Genomic DNA, 21,117 nt, shown 5'->3' with positions numbered 1-21,117 from the left:
CATAAGATGTTGTTCCAGAACTGCACAGGCTCTTTTACATGTTTCTTGGCAAACTCTAATCTGGCCTTCCTGTTTTTGAGGCTCACCAATGGTTTACGCCTTGTGATGAAGCCTCTGTATTTTCTCTGGTGAAGTATTCTCTTAATTGTTGACTTGGACACAGATACATCTACCTCCTGGAGAGTTTTCTTCATCTGGCCAACTGTTGTGAAGGGCTTTTTCTTGACAATGGAAGGTATTTGTCTGTCATCCACCACACTTGTTTTCCGTGGTCTTCCAGGTCTTTGGTGTTGCTGAGCTTAGCAGTGCGTTCTCTCTTTTTAAGAATGTACCAAACAGTTGATTTGGCCACACCTCATGTTTTTGCTATCTCTCTGATGGCTTTGTTTTGATTTTTCAGCCTAATGATGGCTTGCTTCACTGATAGTGACAGCTCTTTGGACTTCATATTGAGAGATGACCTCCCCAGATTCCAAACTAATATACCACACTTGAAATGACATCTAGGCCTTTTATCTGCTCTTTGTAAATGAAATAAATGAGAGAAAAAACCAAGGGAATAACACACACATGGCCATGGAACAGCTGAGTAGCCAATTGTCCAATTACTTTTGGTCCCTTAAAAAGTGGAAGGCACATATAAAATGTGTTATAATTCCTACACCGTTCACCTGATTTGGATGTAAATACCCTCAAATTAAAGCTCAAAGTCTGCACTTAAAGCACATCTTGATTTATTAATTTCAAATCCATTGTGGTGTTGTACAGAGCTGGAATACTGAAAATTGTGCCAATGTCCAAATATTTGTGGACCTAACTGTATCTTTGGGCAGTTTTGCCCATTCCGCTTTGCAGTACCTTTTCAACTCCCATCAAATTGGATGGGAAGCGTTGGTTTTCATCCAGGATGTCTCTGTATATTGCTGCATTTATCTTTTCTACTATCCTGGCAGTTTTCCCTGTTCCTGCCGCTGAAAAGCATCCCCACAGCATATGCTACCACCACCATGCTTCACTGTCGGGATGATGGTATTGGCCTGGTGGTGAGCCATGCTTGGTTTCATTCAAACATGATGTCTGGCATTTACGCCAAAGACTTCAAGCTTTGTCTCATCAGACCAGATAATTTGTTTTTTCATGGTCTGAGAGTCTTTCAGGTACATTTTGACAAACTTTTTACTCAGAATTGGCTTTCGTCTGGCCACGTTACCATACAGGCCTGGTGGGTCGTTTGCTGCAGAGATGGTTGTCCTTCTAGAAGGTTCTCCTCTCTCCACAGAGAAATGCCGTAGATCTGACAGAGTGACCATCGGGTCACCTCCCTGACTGGACTAAGATGAATGCAGCAATGTACAGAGACATCCTGGATGAAAACCAGCGCTTCCTATCCAATCTGATGGAGCTTGAGAGGTGCTACAAAGAGGAATGGGCGAAATTGCCCAAAGATAGGTGTGCCAAGCTTGTAAATTCAAAAAGGTTTGAGGCTCTAATTTCTGCCAGAGGTGCGTCAAAGAAGTATTGAGCAAAGGGGTTGAGTTTTTAATTTTTAATAAATTGGCAAAACAATTCTACATTTCTGTTTTCTGTAAAGATGAGTGTGTTGTGCTCGTAGCGTGAAAGATAAACAACTTGACGTGTAGTTGACACACAAAAACGTGTGCGTCGTTTATTCATAAAAGCACAAGCAAGAATGAACGCTTTCATCACAAACACTCAAATATCGTGGGAACAACAAACCCCCACCTTTATGAGAATCTACTGACGGCCACTTAAAGGGGCCGCGCCGAATTACTCGCTCTTAACTGCACACAAAGAACAACATTGTCATGTACACAATAGAACAGTACGGTGAATGATGATGACAAAGTCAAATAACAGGTGTGGTGAATTATGTCCTAAATCAACCGCTACACACGTCCCCCCAGAATTCGCCATCACAAAGGAAAACAAACTGTCAATGGACAGGGGCACGGACGGGCCGACCAGACCGGGTGCGCCGGACTGGTACAAACGCCGGGGAGTCAGTAGGGGGGACCGGAAAGGTACCTGTACCGTCTAAGGTCCCGGGGGCCTGCGTAGAAGGATGCATAACATTATTATGGGGCCTAGGTAGAGCGGGCGGGGTACGGCCGTGGTAACCGGCTGACTAAGATCCAAGTGGGCCGCTTTCAGCCGGTCCACCGTGATCTTTTCAGACCGACCCCCGATGTCCAACAGAAAATGCTTATCTCCGCTCTCTAGGACGCGAAATGGCCCATCGTAAGGAGGCTGCAGGGGACCGCGGTGGGCGTCGTGGCGGACAAAAACAAACGCTGCTCCCCTCAAGGAAGCGGGAACATGAGACGGCATAAGGCCGTGTTGAGAAGTGGGGATGGGGGCAAAACTCTTGGCAGCATCGAGGAGAGCAGCTCGCTGCTTACTGGCGGACCAAGGTGCCGTCGTGCTAGGAATAAAGTCACCTGGCACCCGCAGGGGCTGGCCATACACCAACTCTGCCGAGGAAGATTGCAAGTCTTCCTTGGGGGCAGTCCGAAGCCCCAGCATCACCCAAGGGAGCTTGTCTACCCAAGCGCTGCCTTCATGGACCTGTGAAATTGCTCACACATACCATTGGCCTGCGGGTGATACGCCGTCGTGTGGTGGAGTTTCACTCCCAAGCTCTCGGCGACAGCGGCCCAGAGCTCAGAAGTGAACTGAGAGCCCCGGTCGGATGATATGTCCGATGGGGTACCGAAACGGGCAACCCACGTACCAATGAACGCGCGCGCCACCTCCGCGGAGGTGGCGGACGTCAGAGGTACTGCCTCCGGCCAGCGTGTGGTCCTGTCGACTATCGTGAGGAGGTATGTGCAGCCGCGTGAGGATGGGAGAGGCCCGACCAGGTCCACATTGACATGGTCAAAACGGCGCTCCGGAACCGTAAACGGTGCCAGTGGGGCCCGCGTGTGGCAGTGCACTTTTGAGCGCTGGCCTGCCACACATGTGGAAGCCCAGTCCCTAACGTCTTTCTTCAGGCCACGCCAGACAAATTTTGCAGCAACCAGCCGCTGGGAAGCTTTCCTCCCAGGGTGGGAAAGGCCGTGGATGGAGTCGAACACGCGTCGCCTCCGAATGGCGGGCACAAGGGGCCGTGGCCGACCGGCAGCGACGTCACAAAGGAGCGTAACCCCTGTGTCCTCAAATGGGACCTCAGACAACCGTAACCCTGTGGCTGCAGCCTTCAGAGCTTGGATGTCCGGGTCGTCGGCCTGGTCAACTGCCATTTGTGCAAAATCGAGCCCCACATGGACAGCGCTCACGACGGCTCGGGAAAGGCAATCAGCGACGACATTGCTCTTACCAGCAAGGTGCTGGATGTCCGTCGTGAACTCTGAGACGTAGGAGAGGTTCTTCTGTTGCCGAGCCGACCACGGTTCAGCCGTCTTGGCCATCGCGAAAGTGAGGGGTTTGTGGTCCACAAAAGCTGGGAAAGGCCGGCCTTCAAGCTACGAACGGAAATGGCGTATGGCCAGATAGAGGCCAAGGAGCTCACGGTCAAAAGTGCTATATTTCCGCTCGCAGGGGCGCAACTGCCTGCTAAAGAAAGCCATAGGTTGCCAAGTGCCACCCGCCCACTGCTCATGCACTGCACCTACAGCATAATCTGACGCGTCCGTGGTGATTGCAATAGGAGCATCGGGTAATGGGTGTGCCAGCAGGGTAGCGTTAGCGAGAGCAGACTTGACCCCCAAAAAAGCACTGTGCCGCGCGTCAGACCAGTCTACCATGTGCTTGGGAGCAGCTCCTTTAAGAGCATCATACAGCGGCCGCATGAGGTCAGCTGCCCGGGGAATAAACGATGGTAAAAATTTACCATGCCAAGGAACTCCTGAAGAGCCTTAACTGTGAGTGGGCGGGGGAAGTTTGCGACGGCAGCAACCTTCGCTGGGAGGGGAACTGCCCCGCACTCCGTGACACGATGTCCGAGGAAGTCGATAACAGACAACCCTGACTGGCACTTAGCTGGGTTGACAATGAGCCCGTGTTGGCTAAGGCGCTGAAAAAGGGACCTGAGGTGGGTCACATGCTCGGCCTGAGAGGTGCTCGCGACCAGGATATCGTCCAAATAGACAAACAGAAACGGCAAATCACGTAAAACAGAGTCCATCAACCGCTGGAAAGTCTGTGCGGCACTCTTAAGGCCAAAAGGCATACGTAAAAATTCAAACAGTCCAAATGGGGTGATGACCGCTGTCTTCGGGATATCAGAGGGGTGGACCGGCACCTGATGATAGCCCCGGACGAGAGCTACCTTAGAAAACACAGTTTTCCCAGCGAGGTTGGCGGAAAAATCTTGTATGTGGGGGACCGGATAACGGTCCGGGGTAGTCGCGTCGTTGAGTCTGCGGTAATCACCGCATGGCCGCCAACCACCTCCGGGCTTCTCCACCATGTGGAGGGGCGACGCCCACGGGCTGTCTGAGCAGCGAATGATCCCGAGGCGTTCCATGGTCTCGAATTCAGCTCTAGCGATGGAGAGCTTAGCGGGGTCCAGGCGCCGGGCTCGTGCGTGCACAGGGGGGCCCGTGGTGGCAATGTGGTGTTCCACACCATGCTTGGCGGTAGATGACGAGAATGTGGGCTGCGCCAGGGTGGGGAACTCAGCGAGGAGGCGCAGAAAAACGTCTGCGGTGGGTAGCATGCTGGAAAGCCTGATGGAGTTCGTCGCGCTGAGACTGCACTTGTACGAGCAGAACGTAATCGCATCCACCAAACGCCTGTTTTTTACATCCACAAGAAGGCCGAAAGCACAGAGAAAATCTGCACCGATGAGCGTCACCGTCACTTTAGCAGTCACAAAGTTCCAACTGAAACGCTGTCCACCAAAACACAGTTCCACGTACCGTATTCCATAAGTGCGGATAGGGCTGCCATTGGCCGCTTCCATGGGGGGGGCCATGTGACTCAGACAGCATGTCCAACCTTGATGCTGGCAGGACGCTCCTCTGCGCGCCGGTGTCACACAGGAACCGTCGTCCAGAGAGGGAGTCCTGGATGAAGAGCAGCCTGCCAGTACTGCCGACGCTCATGGCCACTGCTGAGCGCCGGCCCCGGCGTTTCCCGGCGGCGGTCCACGAAAACTGCACGGGGGACGGCACCGCCTAGCTTTGGTCCCGAACTTTGCGTGGAAAAAACATAGTCTAGAATCCGGTTGCCGCCTGGGGGGCGCAGCAGCAGCAGCGAGAGTGGATGAATCTGCCACAGGTTTTTCTGTCTCAGCCAAAAGGAATGCAGCCACATAGGCCGGTTGGGAAGCTAAAAAAAACTTATCAGCTTCAGCAGCTAGTTCGCGGCAGTCCAAAATGGTGGTGTTGGCTAAAGCAACCCGCACCTGAGTAGGCAGGAGTCTCAGGAAATACTGCATGAAGAAGAATCCAGGTCTGTGCTCACCTAAGAGTCCTAGCATGTTGTTCATTAGTTCAGAGGGCTTGCAATCGCCAAGCCCCTGCAACGAAAAAAGGCGGTTAGCTCGCTCCGCGTCGGAAAGATGAAATGTCTGTAAGAGGAGAGCCTTCAACGTGCGGTACTTGTTCCTCTCCGGTGGGTGCGTAATGACGTTAACCACTTTGGTCGCCATCGCGCTGCCGAGGGAGGACACGACATAATAAATCTTAGTGTCGTCCTCGGTGATACCACGCAGGGCGAACTGTGCCTCCGCCTGGGCAAACCATGCGGTCGTGGAAGTTTCCCAGAACTCGGGCAGCTTTAGAGAAACCGCATTCGCCGTCATGGTCGATAAGAATCACTGAATCCGTTCAGTGAAGCGTCGGGGTCACCAGTGTTGTGCTCGTAGCGTGAAAGATAAACAACTTGACGTGTAGTTGACACACAAAAACGTGTGCGTCGTTTATTCATAAAAGCACAAGCAAGTAGGGATGTGCGTATCGATCCTGTGGTATCGATATATCGATACTCACACGCTACTCATTTGGCATCACTTTTCTTAAAAAAGTATCGATATAAACCAAAAAACGGCGTGTGGGGGGTGCAAGCATCACTTTCAGATGTTTTTGATTACTTACTTAACTTACTATGTGCGGGGACACCCCTGTACCTGGTAGAGTATAGAGCTGGCCCAGTCACGTGACAGGAGACAGCGAATGAGCGTCGTCAACGTGCAACACACACACAGCCAGCCGACAGCGATGCAGCCAGGCATATCCAGTGTTGTTCAATTGTTGACTTAAAACAGGCATTGTTGTTTTTGTTTTTTTAGTAATGTTTACTGAATATTTTTGTTTAAATGATTATCCTAAATTCAAATAATTTCCACACAGGGGAATTTACTGTTAGTTGAAAATTGCTTGAGTATTTAAAACAAGATAAGAAAGAGATACAATTTGGAGATTCTTCATCTTTGCATTACAGTTTTATTTTTTTCCAAGAAAATCTTGAATATATGATTGAATGTGATTTTGGTTTTAATCTGTAACATGATTTCTTACATTTCGAAAACACTAGCCTATTTCCTATTTCATTAATTGCTAATTATATCACAAACTTTAAAAAATAACTGCAGCTTCTTACAATTCGGATTTGACTGTTAATTGGAAAGCCCTAATATTTAATTATTATTATATATAATATATAGTTATTATTATATATAATATTTAATTTATTTTTCATATTTATGTTATTTATTTTAATTTTACTTTTATTATATATTGACCATAATAAATGTGGTATAAATGGTCTGTATTTGTCTTGTGATTTGTCTTAAATAATAACAATAGTAATAATATTTTTGACTGACAAAAAATTGCCAATAAGAAATTATTGGTATCGGTATCGATGAAAATGCAAGAAAAAGTATCGGTATCGTATCGAATCCTAAAAGTGTGGTATCGCCCATCCCTACAAGCAAGAATGAACGCTTTCATCACAAACACTCAAATATCGCGGGAACAACAAACCCCCACCTTTGTGAGAATCTACTGACGGCCACTTAAAGGGGCCGCGCCGAATTACTCGCTCTTAACTGCACACAAAGAACAACATTGTCATGTACACAATAGAACAGTACGGTGAATGATGATGACAAAGTCAAATAACAGGTGTGGTGAATTATGTCCTTAAATCAACCGCTACAAGTGTACATTAATGAGAAATAAAATGAACTTTTTGGATTTTAGCAAATGGATGCAATGAAACAAGAGGTTTGAATACTTTTTGTAACCACTGTATTGTAAAAATTATTTTTCATGGAAAAACTGTTGCAGAACTAACATTATTGGACAAAATGTAATTGGCTTCTTAGCACGGTAGCTCTAGGTGGAGAGGTTGACTTTCCCAGACAAATAATATTTTAAACCATTCAAAAGTCAGTAAAAACTGTCCACAATTCTAAAAAGTATTTATTTACTTTTTGTCAGCTGTTATGGCAGAGTTTGGGAACCTTTTTGGCTGAGAGCCATGAAAGCCAAATATTTTAAAATGTATTTCGGTGAGAGTCATATATTTTTTAACACTCAATACAACTAAATGCGAGCATTTTTAAGTAAGACCAACATTCTTACAGTATAATAAGTCTCTTATTCTTTTTACTAACATTGTTATTCTTAAGCTAACCAATAATAAATAAAATACTTCTTACCATTAATACGACTACTGGTGCTGCATGGTTTTTGCTGATGGCTTTGTAGTCTGGTTTATTTGTGGTTATTTTTTAAACTGTGATTACCAGCGGAATTATTCATTACTTATTGTGTTAAGCAATGTCAGCTAAGATTGATCTGAGAGCCAGATGTAGTCATAAAAAAAGCCACAGGTTCCCTACCCCTTTATTATGCTGTCTTATTTTATACTGCTTTGAAAACAAATCTTTAAACATTTAACTTTTTTGTATCCATCCATCCATCCATCCATTTTCTACCGCTTGTCCCGTTTGAGGTCGCGGGGGTGCTGGAGCCTATTTCAGCTGCATTCGGGCGGAAGGAGGGGTGGGGTACACCTTGGACAAGTCGCCACCTCATCGCAGGGCCAACACAGATAGACAGACAACATTCACACTCACATTCACATACAAGGGCCAATTTAGTGTTGCCAATCAACCTATCCCCTGGGCTAGTAAATGTCACACTAAACACATTTTACATGACCTTTGAAAACATCATGATAAACAGAATGATTGTTGATGCAATGCACCTCCTCCTTAAAACGTCTCGGCTGACGTCATTGTTTTCTGTTGTGACACTTGTTAAAAAAATGGTACAGAAAGATGTTATGTTTATTTTGTTTAGATTTTAGGTTTGATTTGGATTTTGTGCGCTGCGTAGATTTTCCGTTTGCAACAAAACTGAAAAACTAATTTTGTGTTGATTTATTCATTTTATACCGCACAGACTTAAACGTAGACACTAGATGGCAGGGAGAGCACATACTTGGAGCTATTTGTCAATTTAATGTACTTTAAAAAAAAATAATTATAATAAACATTGCTAAGTGTATTTTCTTCATTACCCAGAAGGCTTAGCGCTGTAGACAGGAACTGGAAGTAGGTCTGAGCTACACGGGAGGATGACAATTGTGTCATTTGCTCAATAAATAGTTGATATATTGTTATATGTTGCTTTGTTTACACACAAGAAAAACATTAATGTAGATTAGACAGTTGAAAGAAAGAAATTAGATTGGAAAACATAAAACAACATAGCATAACAAGCAGTGCTACTAAATTATACATCTTCAATCATGATTAATCATCAGAGTATTATTCGCCTGTAGCCCAAAAGCGTTTATCCTCTTGTTCATATACTTTTCAATTTTCTTCTTGTCAGACAAAATTTTTAGTACATTGGATGGGATTTTTACCAGAGCAAGAAATACAGAAATGGATGAATGTTTTGACTGTTGTCTGCAGTCTTCTTCAGAAGGGTCACCTGACTTTGATTGATTGACCACAGTACTGTTGCCTTTCAGCTGTTTTTATAGGCGTAGACACCCAGTGTGTTTCTCTTCCTTCTGTCTCTTTTCTTCTGTTATGATGTTGGCCCATCCGTAGTGTCCTCACGACTGATAGTTTGTGTGCTGTGGGATGTTCGGAGGTCCAGAGTAGATTTTTGGTCGGTGTGTTGTCAGTTTTCTGTAAACGGCGTCATTTTTGTGGTGGATTTTCATGTCCGAAAAAAGTTACGGTCCCGTGTGAATTTGATGTTTCCAGTTGAAGTAGTCTGTAAGATCCAAAATCCAAAACAACTCTCATAGGATCTTAACAGTGGCGGGCCGTGCGTTTCCCACCTAGGCCTTCAGTGATGACCGACTTCAATTATTACCTCTCAAAATACCATAATTTATGTCCCCACATGACCATTTCTGGAGAAATACTATACAGAAACACATTCAAGCACTACTGAGCATTGTAGAAAACGGGTTATTTTCTGGTGCATTTAAATATCAATTAACCCGCATCAGCAATTAAAACATTACTTATGTGGTACTGTCAAAATTAAAATTGCAAAAAACATTTTAAATATGAAAAATAAAGTAATAAAACATCTGAATTCACATTTCATCGACAGTTGAGCTTGCGTCTGGGGTTGGCCGACATGGTCTCACAAGATGTAGTTTCTCTTTAAATATCCTTCTTGAAAATGGCCTTGCAAATATATGTGTTGTCTTGTGTAATCATAAAAGATGCAGACAAGGCCTGTTGGCTGAGTTCTTAAAGTTTACTCCACAGCGTGCTCGTCAGCAACATCCAGCTGCCGGCATGGGTGTATTCAACAACCTAATCGGGGCCACTGCGCATGCTCTTCACTTCTGTGGCATGCTGGGTAATGGAGTTCTTATTTTACCTGGCTCATAACCTCACTCTACCTGTAAATCTGCTTAGGCCATCTCGAAGGCCTTACTGACAACGTGTGATCTGATTGGCTATCGCAACTGTCTATCACTGTATGTCCCCGTTCGCTTACAGTGCATAGACGCCCACATTGCTGAATCTGAAGGCTCCGGCAGATTTCGTACAGCATGGCAACATAAGATAGCTGAATTCTGTTTGGATACAAACTCTATGAACTAAAAACATCAGCGCTGGAAGGAGCATAATATGACACGAAGAGAATATGAATACTTTTAATATTTATCCATCCATCCATCCATCTTCTTCCGCTTATCCGAGGTCGGGTCGCGGGGGCAGCAGCCTAAGCAGGGAAGCCCAGACTTCCCACTCCCCAGCCACTTCGTCCAGCTCTTCCCGGGGGATCCCGAGGCGTTCCCAGGCCAGCCGGGAGACATAGTCTTCCCAACGTGTCCTGGGTCTTCACCGTGGCATCCTACCGGTCGGACGTGCCCTAAACACCTCCCTAGGGAGGCGTTCGGGTGGCATCCTGACCAGATGCCCGAACCACCTCATCTGGCTCCTCTCGATGTGGAGGAGCAGCGGCTTTACTTTGAGCTCCCCCCGGATGACAGAGCTTCTCACCCTATCTCTACCGACAGGCCAAGCGGTGTGCGGCTTCAGCGGTCGCGGAGGCAAAAACTCGGACATGGGAGGAGTTCGGGGAAGCCATGGAAAACGACTTCCGTACGGCTTCGAAGCGATTCTGGACCACCATCCGCCGCCTCAGGAAGGGGAAGCAGTGCACTATCAACACCGTGTATGGTGAGGATGGTGTTCTGCTGACCTCGACTGCGGATGTTGTGGATCAGTGGAGGGAATACTTCGAAGACCTCCTCAATCCCACCAACACATCTTCCTATGAGCTATGAGGAAGCAGTGCCTGGGGAATCTGTGGTGGGCTCTCCTATTTCTGGGGCTGAGGTTGCTGAGGTAGTTAAAAAGCTCCTCGGTGGCAAAGCCCCGGGGGTAGATGAGATCCGCCCGGAGTTCCTTAAGGCTCTGGATGCTGTGGGGCTGTCTTGGTTGACAAGACTCTGCAGCATCACGTGGACATCGGGGGCGGTACCTCTGGATTGGCAGACCGGAGTGGTGGTTCCTCTCTTTAAAAAGGGGAACCGGAGGGTGTGTTCTAACTATCGGGGATCACACTCCTCAGCCTTCCCGGTAAGGTCTATTCAGGTGTACTGGAGAGGAGGCTACGCCGTATAGTCGAACCTTGTATTCAGGAGGAACAGTGTGGTTTTCGTCCTGGTCGTGGAACTGTGGACCAGCTCTATACTCTCGGCAGGGTCCTTGAGGGTGCATGGGAGTTTGCCCAACCAGTCTACATGTGCTTTGTGGACTTGGAGAAGGCATTCGACCGTGTCCCTCGGGAAGTCCTGTGGGGAGTGCTCAGAGAGTATGGGGTATCGGACTGTCTGATTGTGGCGGTCCGCTCCCTGTATGATCAGTATCAGAGCTTGGTCCGCATTGCCGGCAGTAAGTCGGACACGTTTCCAGTGAGGGTTGGACTCCGCCAAGGCTGCCCTTTGTCACCGATTCTGTTCATAACTTTTATGGACAGAATTTCTAGGCGCAGTCAAGGCGTTGAGGGGATCTGGTTTGGTGGCTGCAGGATTAGGTCTCTGCTTTTTGCAGATGATGTGGTCCTGATGGCTTCATCTGGCCAGGATCTTCAGCTCTCACTGGATCGGTTCGCAGCTGAGTGTGAAGCGACTTGGATGAGAATCAGCACCTCCAAGTCCGAGTCCATGGTTCTCGCCCGGAAAAGGGTGGAGTGCCATCTCCGGGTTGGGGAGGAGATCTTGCCCCAAGTGGAGGAGTTCAAGTACCTCGGAGTCTTGTTCACGAGTGAGGGAAGAGTGGATCGTGAGATCGACAGGCGGATTGGTGCGGCGTCTTCAGTAATGCGGACGCTGTATCGATCCGTTGTGGTGAAGAAGGAGCTGAGCCGTAAGGCAAAGCTCTCAATTTACCGGTCGATCTACGTTCCCATCCTCACCTATGGTCATGAGCTTTGGGTTATGACCGAAAGGACAAGATCACGGGTACAAGCGGCCGTAATGAGTTTCCTCCGCCGGGTGGCGGGGCTCTCCCTTAAATATTTTTAGATATTTAGGGAAATTAAATTAAAAATTACTTTTATCTTTAATTATGATCATGATTTCTGGTTATGTTAGGCCAGCAGAGAAGGCCTTTCTGGCCCTGACGGCACACCACTGGATCTTAACACAATAAAATTGGAACCAAATAAAATGTAATTGTTTACCAAAACCCCAGTAGATGTCACCGTACACATCGTCAATAAACGAATCACAGAAGACCGTTTCAAAACAAGAACAAACCTCACACCTGAAGACCTGTGTGTCAAAGTCAAGGCATGAATTATCCATGGCCCTCTGGATGATATTTGATTAGTATTAGAACCGGCCCGCCTGCTGCTGTTTTGCACGCACCAATACTCCATCAGTGGGGCCGCTAGGAATTTTCATAAAAATGGGGTCCCACAGTAATTTTTGGTGTCCCACTTTTTTGAAACCGTTTTGAAAACAAATGATGAATGAATGTAGTATCCTGTTATATCTCACATTCTATATTGTGTTTTGGGAAAAGGTTATCATGAGTGTTACTTAATTAATTAAAAAAATTATACAAAAGAAAACACATTTTTATATATGTAAATTTATTCAGTTGTAAACATTCATTCACTTTCTTCTTTCCTTCATGGATCTAAACTTTACTGCTGCCGGTATTTTTTTCTATATTTTTATTGTAATATTTTAAGAAAATAATCGATTTTCATAATTTCAGTTCTTTCAATAAAAGCAATTATGATACACTGCACAAGCATGTTTGATATAAAAGTACTTTTAACTGAATTAATTAAGGTCCACACAAGCGACAATAGGGGAGAGGAGAACCAGGTAGACTTGACAGGTGTGCCTGGTTGGCCACGCCTATAAAAACAGATGATAGATAACGCATCACAGTGGTCAGGTGACCCTTCTGAAGAAGACTGTAGATGAAAGTTAAAAACATGTCCGGTAAAAATTCCATCAATGTTAGAAAATATTGTCTGACTGGAAGAAAATTGAAAAGTATATTACTTGCTTGCATGATTAAAATGAACTTAAAAAAAGACCCCAATATTTGGACACCAATGAAATGTTATTGTCTTAATGTCATACAGATTTTTTAAAATATAAAACAGCATGATATAAATATATAATAAAATAACAAAATCTATGTAGATTGGCTGCCAAGGGTAAGCTTCGATTCCCTCGTGTGCTTCAAATGTCATGAAATTGTCCTTCAAGTTGACCAAAATGTATGTTAGGTTTACTCAGGACTTGATGCTAACAAGAAGACCTTCAAGCGTCTGTCAACAAAAACATTAATCCGGTAAATGAGGACTCTACTTTAAATTCTCATTTGTTTACACAAATTAGGAACTCCAAATTGTCTCGTGTGTGAACAAAAATTGACTTTAAGGACTTTGATTTATTTCCCTTTTTGAATGAAATGACTGAAAATTGTTTTTGAATATGCTCTGTATTTTGTGTCTTCTTCCAGAGCCATTAGTCTGCTAAAGCTGAGTCGCTTCCAAGAGGCCAAGCAGGACTGTGACGCTGCCCTCCTCATGGAGCCAACTAACAAGAAGGCCTTCTACAGACGAGCTCTGGCTCATAAGGGTCTACAGGTCGACTAAACCTCCCTTAACACCCCCACCCCAATGTCTCATCAACGTTTCATCTAAACTTTTACATGATCTTTTGTCATTCAGGACTACTTGTCGGCTAGTAGTGACCTTCAGGAGGTTCTAGAGCTGGACCCCAACGTCAGAGAGGCCGAGGCGGAGCTTCTCGTGGTGACCAGCCTGCTGAGAAAGAGCCTCATGGACGACAGGGTCAGTAAGAAATTGGTTTGTGTACCAAAATGTGTCCAGATCCGATTTTGTTATCTATTTTTTGCCATGTTTGTTCAGCCTCTTCAAATGTGATGGATCCTCATCTCGGAGATAATCGCTTTATTCTGGAATGTTCCAAAGCCTCCCTCCTTCCATGCAGAAGGTGGAGACCAGCTCAGAAATCATAAGGTCTAGTGCAAAAACAAGTGTGCCTTACTGAGATTTCAAACCACTCTTATGATGGAAAAGGCCAAGTTTCATTGTGGTGAAAAGAGCTTTGTTTCCAAAGTTACCCAAAAATAGTTTTCTGATTACAGACCATTTCATGTGAGCATGATAACATTTGTGTTATAAACTGATTTTACTGTGTGCAATGTGCAAAACCCAAAACCAGTGAAGTTGGCACCTTGTGTAATTCATAAATAAAAACAGAATACAATGATTAGCAAATCCTTTTCAATTTATATTCAATTGAATAGACTGAGAATTTTATTTTTTCTGCAAATAATCATTAACTTTGAATTTAATGGCAGCACACATTGCAAAAAAGTTTGCACAGGGCCATGTAACTGTTACATGGCCTTTCCTTTTAACAACACTCAGTAAACGTTTGGGAACGGAGGAGACCAATTTTTGAAGCTTTTCAGGTGGTATTATTTCCCATTCTTGCTTGATGTACAGCTTAAGTTGTTCAACAGTCCGGGTTCTCCGTTGTGGTATTTTACGCTTCATAATGCGCCACACATTTTCAATGGGAGACAGGTCTGGACTACAGGCAGGCCAGTCTAGTACCCGCACTCTTTTACTATGAAGCCACGCTGTTGTAACACGTGGCTTGGCATTGTCTTGCTGAAATAAGCAGGGGCATCCATGATAACGTTGCTTGGATGGCAACATATGTTGCTCCAAAACCTGTATGTATCTTTCAGTATTAATGGTGCCTAATGTGTAAGTTACCCATACCTTGGGCACTAATACACCCCCATAGCATCACAAAGACTGGCTTTTGAACTTTGCGCCAAGAACAAGCCGGATGGTTCTTTTCCTCTTTGTTCCGGACGACATGACGTCCACAGTTTCCAAAAACAATTTGAAATGTGGACTCGTCAGACCACAGAACACTTTTACACTTTGCATCAGTCCATCTTAGATGAGCTTGGGACCAACGAAGCTAGCGGCGTTTCTGTGTGTTGTTGATAAATGGCTTTGGCTTTGCATAGTAGAGTTTTAACTTGCACTTACAGATGTAGCGACAAACTGTAGTTACTGACGGTGATTTTCTGAAGTGTTCCTGAGCCAGGCTGGACAGGCTGTCCTCACTCAGGTCCGCACGGACCTGGAGGGGGCATGCCTTAAGTCCGGCTGGAAATAGGGAGAAATTCGGGAGAATGGTTGTCCCGGGAGATTTTCGGGAGAGGCATTGAAATTCGTGAGTCTCCCGGAAAATTCGGGAGGGTTGGCAAGTATGGTACAGTGATTTCTCCAGATTCTCTGAACCTTTTGATGGTATTGCAGACCATAGATGGTGAATGTGGAGGTTGCCCTCCTGTGGGTCCTCCAGACCACCAAGCATTGCCATGAGAGCCCGGGTCGGGGTTACAACAGTCTTTATTTTTAATAGTGTCCTCAGGTTGCTTTTCAGCAATTGTCTGTGTGTCTTCCTTTCCCTATGAGTCTGTGCTGTCGCTCTTGCTCCAGCTCCAACAACATCTCTCCTTCCGGCTGCTGCTTATACAGGGCAAACGGTGATTAGATAACAAGGTCCACCTGGGCCATCTACACACCTGTCGCTGACTTCGAGGCCGGTCCTGGCACACCCCGTTCCGCTGCAGGCCACGCCCCCCTCCACAGTAAAATCCCTGAATTCCTTGCAATAGCTCGTTGAGAAATGTTGTTCTTTAACTGTTTGACAATTTGCTCACGCATTTGTTCACAAAGTGGTGACCCTTGCCCCATCCTTGTTTGTGAATGACTGAGCATTTCATGGAAGCTGCTTTTATACCCAATCATGGCACCCACCTGTTCCCAATTAGCCTGTTCACCTGTGGGATTTTCCAAATAAGTGTTTAATGAGCATTCCTCAACATTCTCAGTCTTTTTTGCCATTGTGCCAGCTTTTTTGAAACATGTTGCAGGCATCAAATTCCAAATGAACTAATATTTGCAACAAAAAAAAAAAGTTTACCAGTTCGAACGTTAAGTATCTTTGCAGTCATTTAATTGAATATAGGTTGAAAAGGACTGGCAAATCATTGTATTCAGTTTTTATTTATGATTTACACAATGTGCCAACTTCACTGGTTTTGAGTTTTTGTGATTCTTCTAAAAAGTAGCACATTCCATCCATCATTGCATTGTGCCACACCACTGTTCAATCTCTTCATTAGGCTTTATTGTATTGTGTGTATATTTCATGTGTGTACTATGACTGTCAAAGTTATCATTAATCACAGAAAATGATGGCATGAATCTAATATGAAAAGGCAGATTGACTAATATCTACACAATTTATTTAGACCGCACCTGCCCATTTACCTTAACGGTGGATGATTACCTGAAAGTTGTCGCAGGTTATTATACGGTCTGATTAGGTCAATACATAATGAGTGAGGAGACTGCAACTGGTGAGTTCGGTGGCAAATTTTGCTTTAAAATACTAGCACTTGAGACAAAAACGATCTAATTTGCATATATTGTAGAAATGAATTATCTTTTCACCGAGTGCATCAGTTTAAAATGCTATTTTAAAACAAAACACATTTTTAAGGCAGCTGCGAGCAAGAATGCTATTGGCACATCAACAACAAGCTACGCTAGTGGCAATGTTATTCAGTGCTCATAGATTTTTGGCAGCAACTGTGATTAATCAAAATTCCAGTGTGATTAATCTGATTTTAAACACTTAAACACACTAGTGCTGTCAAAGAATACCGATGTTGAAGTTTCAATTCACTTCTGAGTTGAAATTTTATGATTGTGGAATAATTTTGTTATGAGTGCAAATTAATTACAAAATAACAATGTAACTGAAATATAAATGTAAATAGCGAATCATTAGAACAAAAGTTATGATTTGTTCTAAAGGTTTATGCACACAAAATACTTGAAGCGCATGTAGAGTACAGGTTTTAAATTACATTCACAAATCAAAAACTGAGTTTTTATGAATGTTTAGGTTCCATAACTTAATCTAGTCCAGATTTAAGAACTTTAAGTTTTTGATGTGGACCCGGACTAATCTTCTAATGTCTAAGAATGGTTAAATGTATCTTTATTCTGTTTGTGAAAATGCGATAGTTTCACAAATCACTACCTGTGTTTTTATGAACTTTCAGGGTCTGTGGGATGATCTAGTCCAGATTTGAGAACTGTAAATACAGTGGTTGGACCTGGACTAATGTGGTCAACGTCTTTGAAATAGGGTTAAACTAAATGTATTATATTTTACTAGTAGATTGAAGGTTTCACAAACCATAAACATGATTCTTTACGCAGCATCTGTTTTTGTTACATTATTTTTGTCATGTTGCACTGGTGACAAAATTATTTAATGATTATAACATTTCAAGTGTAAAATATCAGTCTGGTATTATCAGTCTAGTCCAGGGGTCGGCAACCCAAAATGTTGAAAGAGCCATATTAAACCATAAAGACAAGAAACAAATCTGTCTGGACCGGCAAATAACAGTAAAAGCCTTATATAAGTGTGATAATGAAGGAAATCCATGATGTGTCTATGTTAGCCCCAATAGCATGTTAGCATCGATTAGCTTGCAGCCATGCATTAACCAAATATGCCTGATTAGCGCTCCACATAAGTCAGTAACATCAACAAAGCAATGAAACAATGTGGTAAAACACGTAAACAAACTGCTGCATCAGTCTACACAAGTACGGTGAGTTCAAGAACCGCCGAAATTAGGACAAAACTGCACTAGCAAAATACTCTCATCAGTGAAGCATAAACACAAACCTATTAAACAGTTTTTTTCCTAACAATTAGAAAGGTTTGTGTCATGCTTGTCCTCCTTCATGAGCCATATTAAAACAATATTTCCCCCCATCTTTTCCATTTTTGAAAAAGCGCCACAAGGGCCGCATACAGCTCTAGAGCCACAGGTTGCGACCCCCGGTCTAGACCATAAACATTTACCTGCTCATTTGCTCAATTATCAAACCACACCTACTTGATTTGAAAATTTTATTGTTTAAAGATATGTATTTAAATGCACGTTACAAAGCCAATAATTAGTAAATGTATATTTTGCGTATGTGTGATGCTAGAAAATATGGGGATAAAAAAGGTCTGGCCCCAGTCTTTAAAGAATTATACAAACAATTATAATAAGAAGGAAGAAAACCCTCTTAAAAGCATTCAGGCTTACAGGATCAAAAACAGGATAACCTTGCAAAGTGTTATCCCCAAAAGGCACTTAATAGGGGCAAACAATTACTAGCATTTGCCATCAAAGAAAAAAGGTATAATAGTAAAAAAAAAGATGCACAATTTGAATATTACTAAAAGGGAGAATCAAGCATGAATATTTAAAATGTACTGAAAGACACCAGTTTTGCATGTTGATTGGTCTTTTTTTTCTGGCTGTGAAGTTGTACAGCTGCTACTCGGCTTGTTCTTATAACTTTGGCCAGTCAAAGAGAATTAAAAGAAAATACTTGAAGCAACTCGGGGTGCTTTTTTTGCATAGGTTAAAACCACAAATACATTTTTAGCTGATCCAACATTTTTAATCAATATTAAAAGATTGCAGGAAGGATCCACAAGAAGTCTTGTGACAACATTAGATTTTAAATAAAAAGTTTGGACCCAACACAGGGCTGCAACATACAATAAAAACAACTTTCCCAAAATGGAAAATAATAAGCAAGACACTTTGCACAAATAAACAAGTGATAAGCTAATAACCACAGTCTGTTTCAATTGATCTGAAAATGTGCTACTAAATGGTCCCTCAGAAAAGTGTGGCACGGTGGTGGATGCAGCAATGACGTAAAAAATTAAAGTTATGAATAAAAACTATCATTCAAGTCGACCTCCGTAAAAAACCTTTATGCTCAACTTCCACGCTGCAAAACGCTTGACTCACTGACCCCTTCAACCCACGCTGACTTTCTCCATTCCTGTCTTAACAGCCAATAAGACACAATCAGACCCCAATTTAATGGTGAGTAAGTGAACCTTTTAGATCTCAGTTTGAATGCAGCGCCTACTTGTGGGGCTCACAGGCTGTGCAGCAGTGTCACGAGTGGGTCCGCTAAGGTTGTCATGGGGATTGGCGGTGTTGCCTTCACCCTCTTCAGTAATGAACAGAACACTATCTGTCGGGGAGGCAGGCGGCGATGAAGACACGAGGCAGTGGCTGAAGGCAGAGTGGCTCCTATGAGGCAGGAGCTGCTCCAGGCGATCGTGCTCCACTTCGGGCATAGGCGTGACAGCCAGCTTGCCCAAGACGACAGAGGTGGCGGCTGCGCGAGGCTCCGCCGTGTCAGAGCACAGGGGGTGAGCCGTTCTCACAGTTTCTGGGTCGGAGCAGCTGAGCTCCGACGACAAGTGGCTGCAGTGCGAGTCAGCCACCGACGGCAGGCTGCCGCTCAGCGAGGGCAAGTCGAACTCTGAGGAGTTGGTGCTGCGGCGCTCAAGCAGCTGAGCGTCCGTGTGGTTCATTTTGGATTCCGCCTTGCCTCGCTTCCACAGTTTCCCTTTGTTCTTCTTGCACGCTGCCGCGGGGTCCTCTTTTGACCAGGGCGAAGGCGGGCGGCCATGACCGTCGGACGGGCCAGCCGTCGCCCCTTTGAAGCCTGTGGTCCCGCTGCTGCTACAACTGGCTTCATCCAGGCTGCTGCTGGCGCTGCAGTGTCTCACCTTTTCCTCTTTGGACTCCACGTCTGTTTGACCCTCCACACTGTTGTCTCTGTACAGCACACAGTCACACATTTATTGTTTTTAAAAAGAGGGAAAACTTGTACATAATCGTCGCATTAAAGAATAACTGAAATGCAATTGCTCCTTGCCTGTTAGATATACTCGTCACTGGGGCTGGGTATTATTTGTCAAATCCCTTCATAATGTTCAAAATCTATTAATCACATAAATATTGAAAATGTCTTAAATCTGCTACATAATACAAATCAACTTATTTTTTTTCTCTTCACCATAAAAAAAAAGTATGGATTATTTTACCTTCCTCAAGTCGCAAAACTGCAATGTTGAAAAGGATTTGCATGTGAAAGTGTACCGGGAATTGTCTTGATGATTGCACTAAGGTATTGTTTCTTCAAGTGCAAAATAACAACAGTAAAAATGTTAGATATTCTTCTGGGACTCTTGTTGCCGCAGTCGAACAGAATGTAACGCATCGTGAAGTTTTCTGGCATACTTGACACTGCTTTGTGTGCTAAAACAGGGGTGCCCGCACTTTTTCTGCAAGCGAGCTACTTTTCAATTGACCAAGTCGAGGCGATCTACCTCATTCATATATGTTATTTACATTTATTTATCTATTAAAGCGACATTTTTGTTAAGGTGTTTAATGATAATACAAGCATGTTTAACACACAGATTCCTTTCTTTCATGAAGACAAGAATATAAATTGGTTTATTATCTGATTCTGAAGACTTGCATTGATTGGAATCAGACAGTAGTGCTGATAACGTCTGCATTTTTAAACAGAAGAGAAAAAAAGTCGTCCTTTCTGTCCAATATCACATGAAAGTGGTTGGTTTTTGGCATCTTAGTTGTCCAGCTTCCATACTCGTTTTTATACACTACAAGAAATACATTGGCGGCAAATTCCGTAGCTTGCTAGCTTGTGCACGCCAGCTTTCTGAGACTCTTGTTTTGTTAGCGCAGGCAGGATGAAGCAGCACGTTTATATCACCCGAACGCCTCCCTAGGGAGGTGTTTAGGGCATGTCCGACCGGTAGGAGGCCACGGACCCAGGACACCTTGGGAAGACTATGTCTCCCGGCTGGCCTGGGAACGCCTCGGGATCCCCCGGGAGGAGCTGGATGAAATGGCTGAGGAGAGGGAGGTCTAGTCTTCTCTGCTTAGGCTGCTGCCCCCGTGACCCAACCTCGGATAAGTGGAGGAAAATGGATGGATGGAACTGTGCAGTTGCTCTTTAGAGTTTTGACACCAGGTACAGCGCGAGAGCAGAAATAAAGTGTTTCTCGCCTTCCTGTCGGTCATTTTTTCTTAATAATGAGCTTGCAGCAGCCAGCGTCATCTCAGAAGACCCTTGGGTGCCGTGAATGTCAATCAAGTGACGAAAGTGACGTCTTGGTGAAGATTGATGTTCGCTAAGAAGGTCT

General features: G+C 44.3%; 2 protein-coding genes across 6 annotated transcripts in view; one reads left to right on the top strand and one right to left on the bottom strand.

Annotated features, from left to right (window-relative positions):
- The window catches only part of spag1a (sperm associated antigen 1a), a 31,273-nt gene extending 10,420 nt beyond the window's left edge, over window positions 1-20,853 (top strand). Inside the window, exons 6-8 of the mRNA XM_062048523.1 lie at window positions 13,454-13,580; window positions 13,665-13,787; window positions 13,866-20,853. Of these exons, the coding sequence (XP_061904507.1) occupies window positions 13,454-13,580; window positions 13,665-13,787; window positions 13,866-13,880 (265 nt within the window). The 3' untranslated portion in view covers window positions 13,881-20,853. The remainder of the gene's footprint in view (window positions 1-13,453; window positions 13,581-13,664; window positions 13,788-13,865) is intronic.
- Window positions 18,656-21,117, bottom strand: part of LOC133650836 (E3 ubiquitin-protein ligase RNF19A-like) — a 36,128-nt gene continuing 33,666 nt past the window's right edge. For all 5 annotated transcript variants that reach the window (XM_062048518.1, XM_062048517.1, XM_062048521.1 and 2 more), the window contains one exon: window positions 18,656-19,717. In XM_062048518.1, coding sequence (XP_061904502.1) covers window positions 18,988-19,717 — 730 coding nt within the window. In that variant the 3' untranslated portion in view covers window positions 18,656-18,987. The remainder of the gene's footprint in view (window positions 19,718-21,117) is intronic.

The sequence above is a fragment of the Entelurus aequoreus genome, linkage group LG05 (genome assembly GCF_033978785.1).
Source record: "Entelurus aequoreus isolate RoL-2023_Sb linkage group LG05, RoL_Eaeq_v1.1, whole genome shotgun sequence".
NCBI classification, from domain to species: domain Eukaryota; kingdom Metazoa; phylum Chordata; class Actinopteri; order Syngnathiformes; family Syngnathidae; genus Entelurus; species Entelurus aequoreus.
Note: the sequence above shows the minus strand (reverse complement) of the source record. Positions and strands in the feature narration are given on the sequence as shown.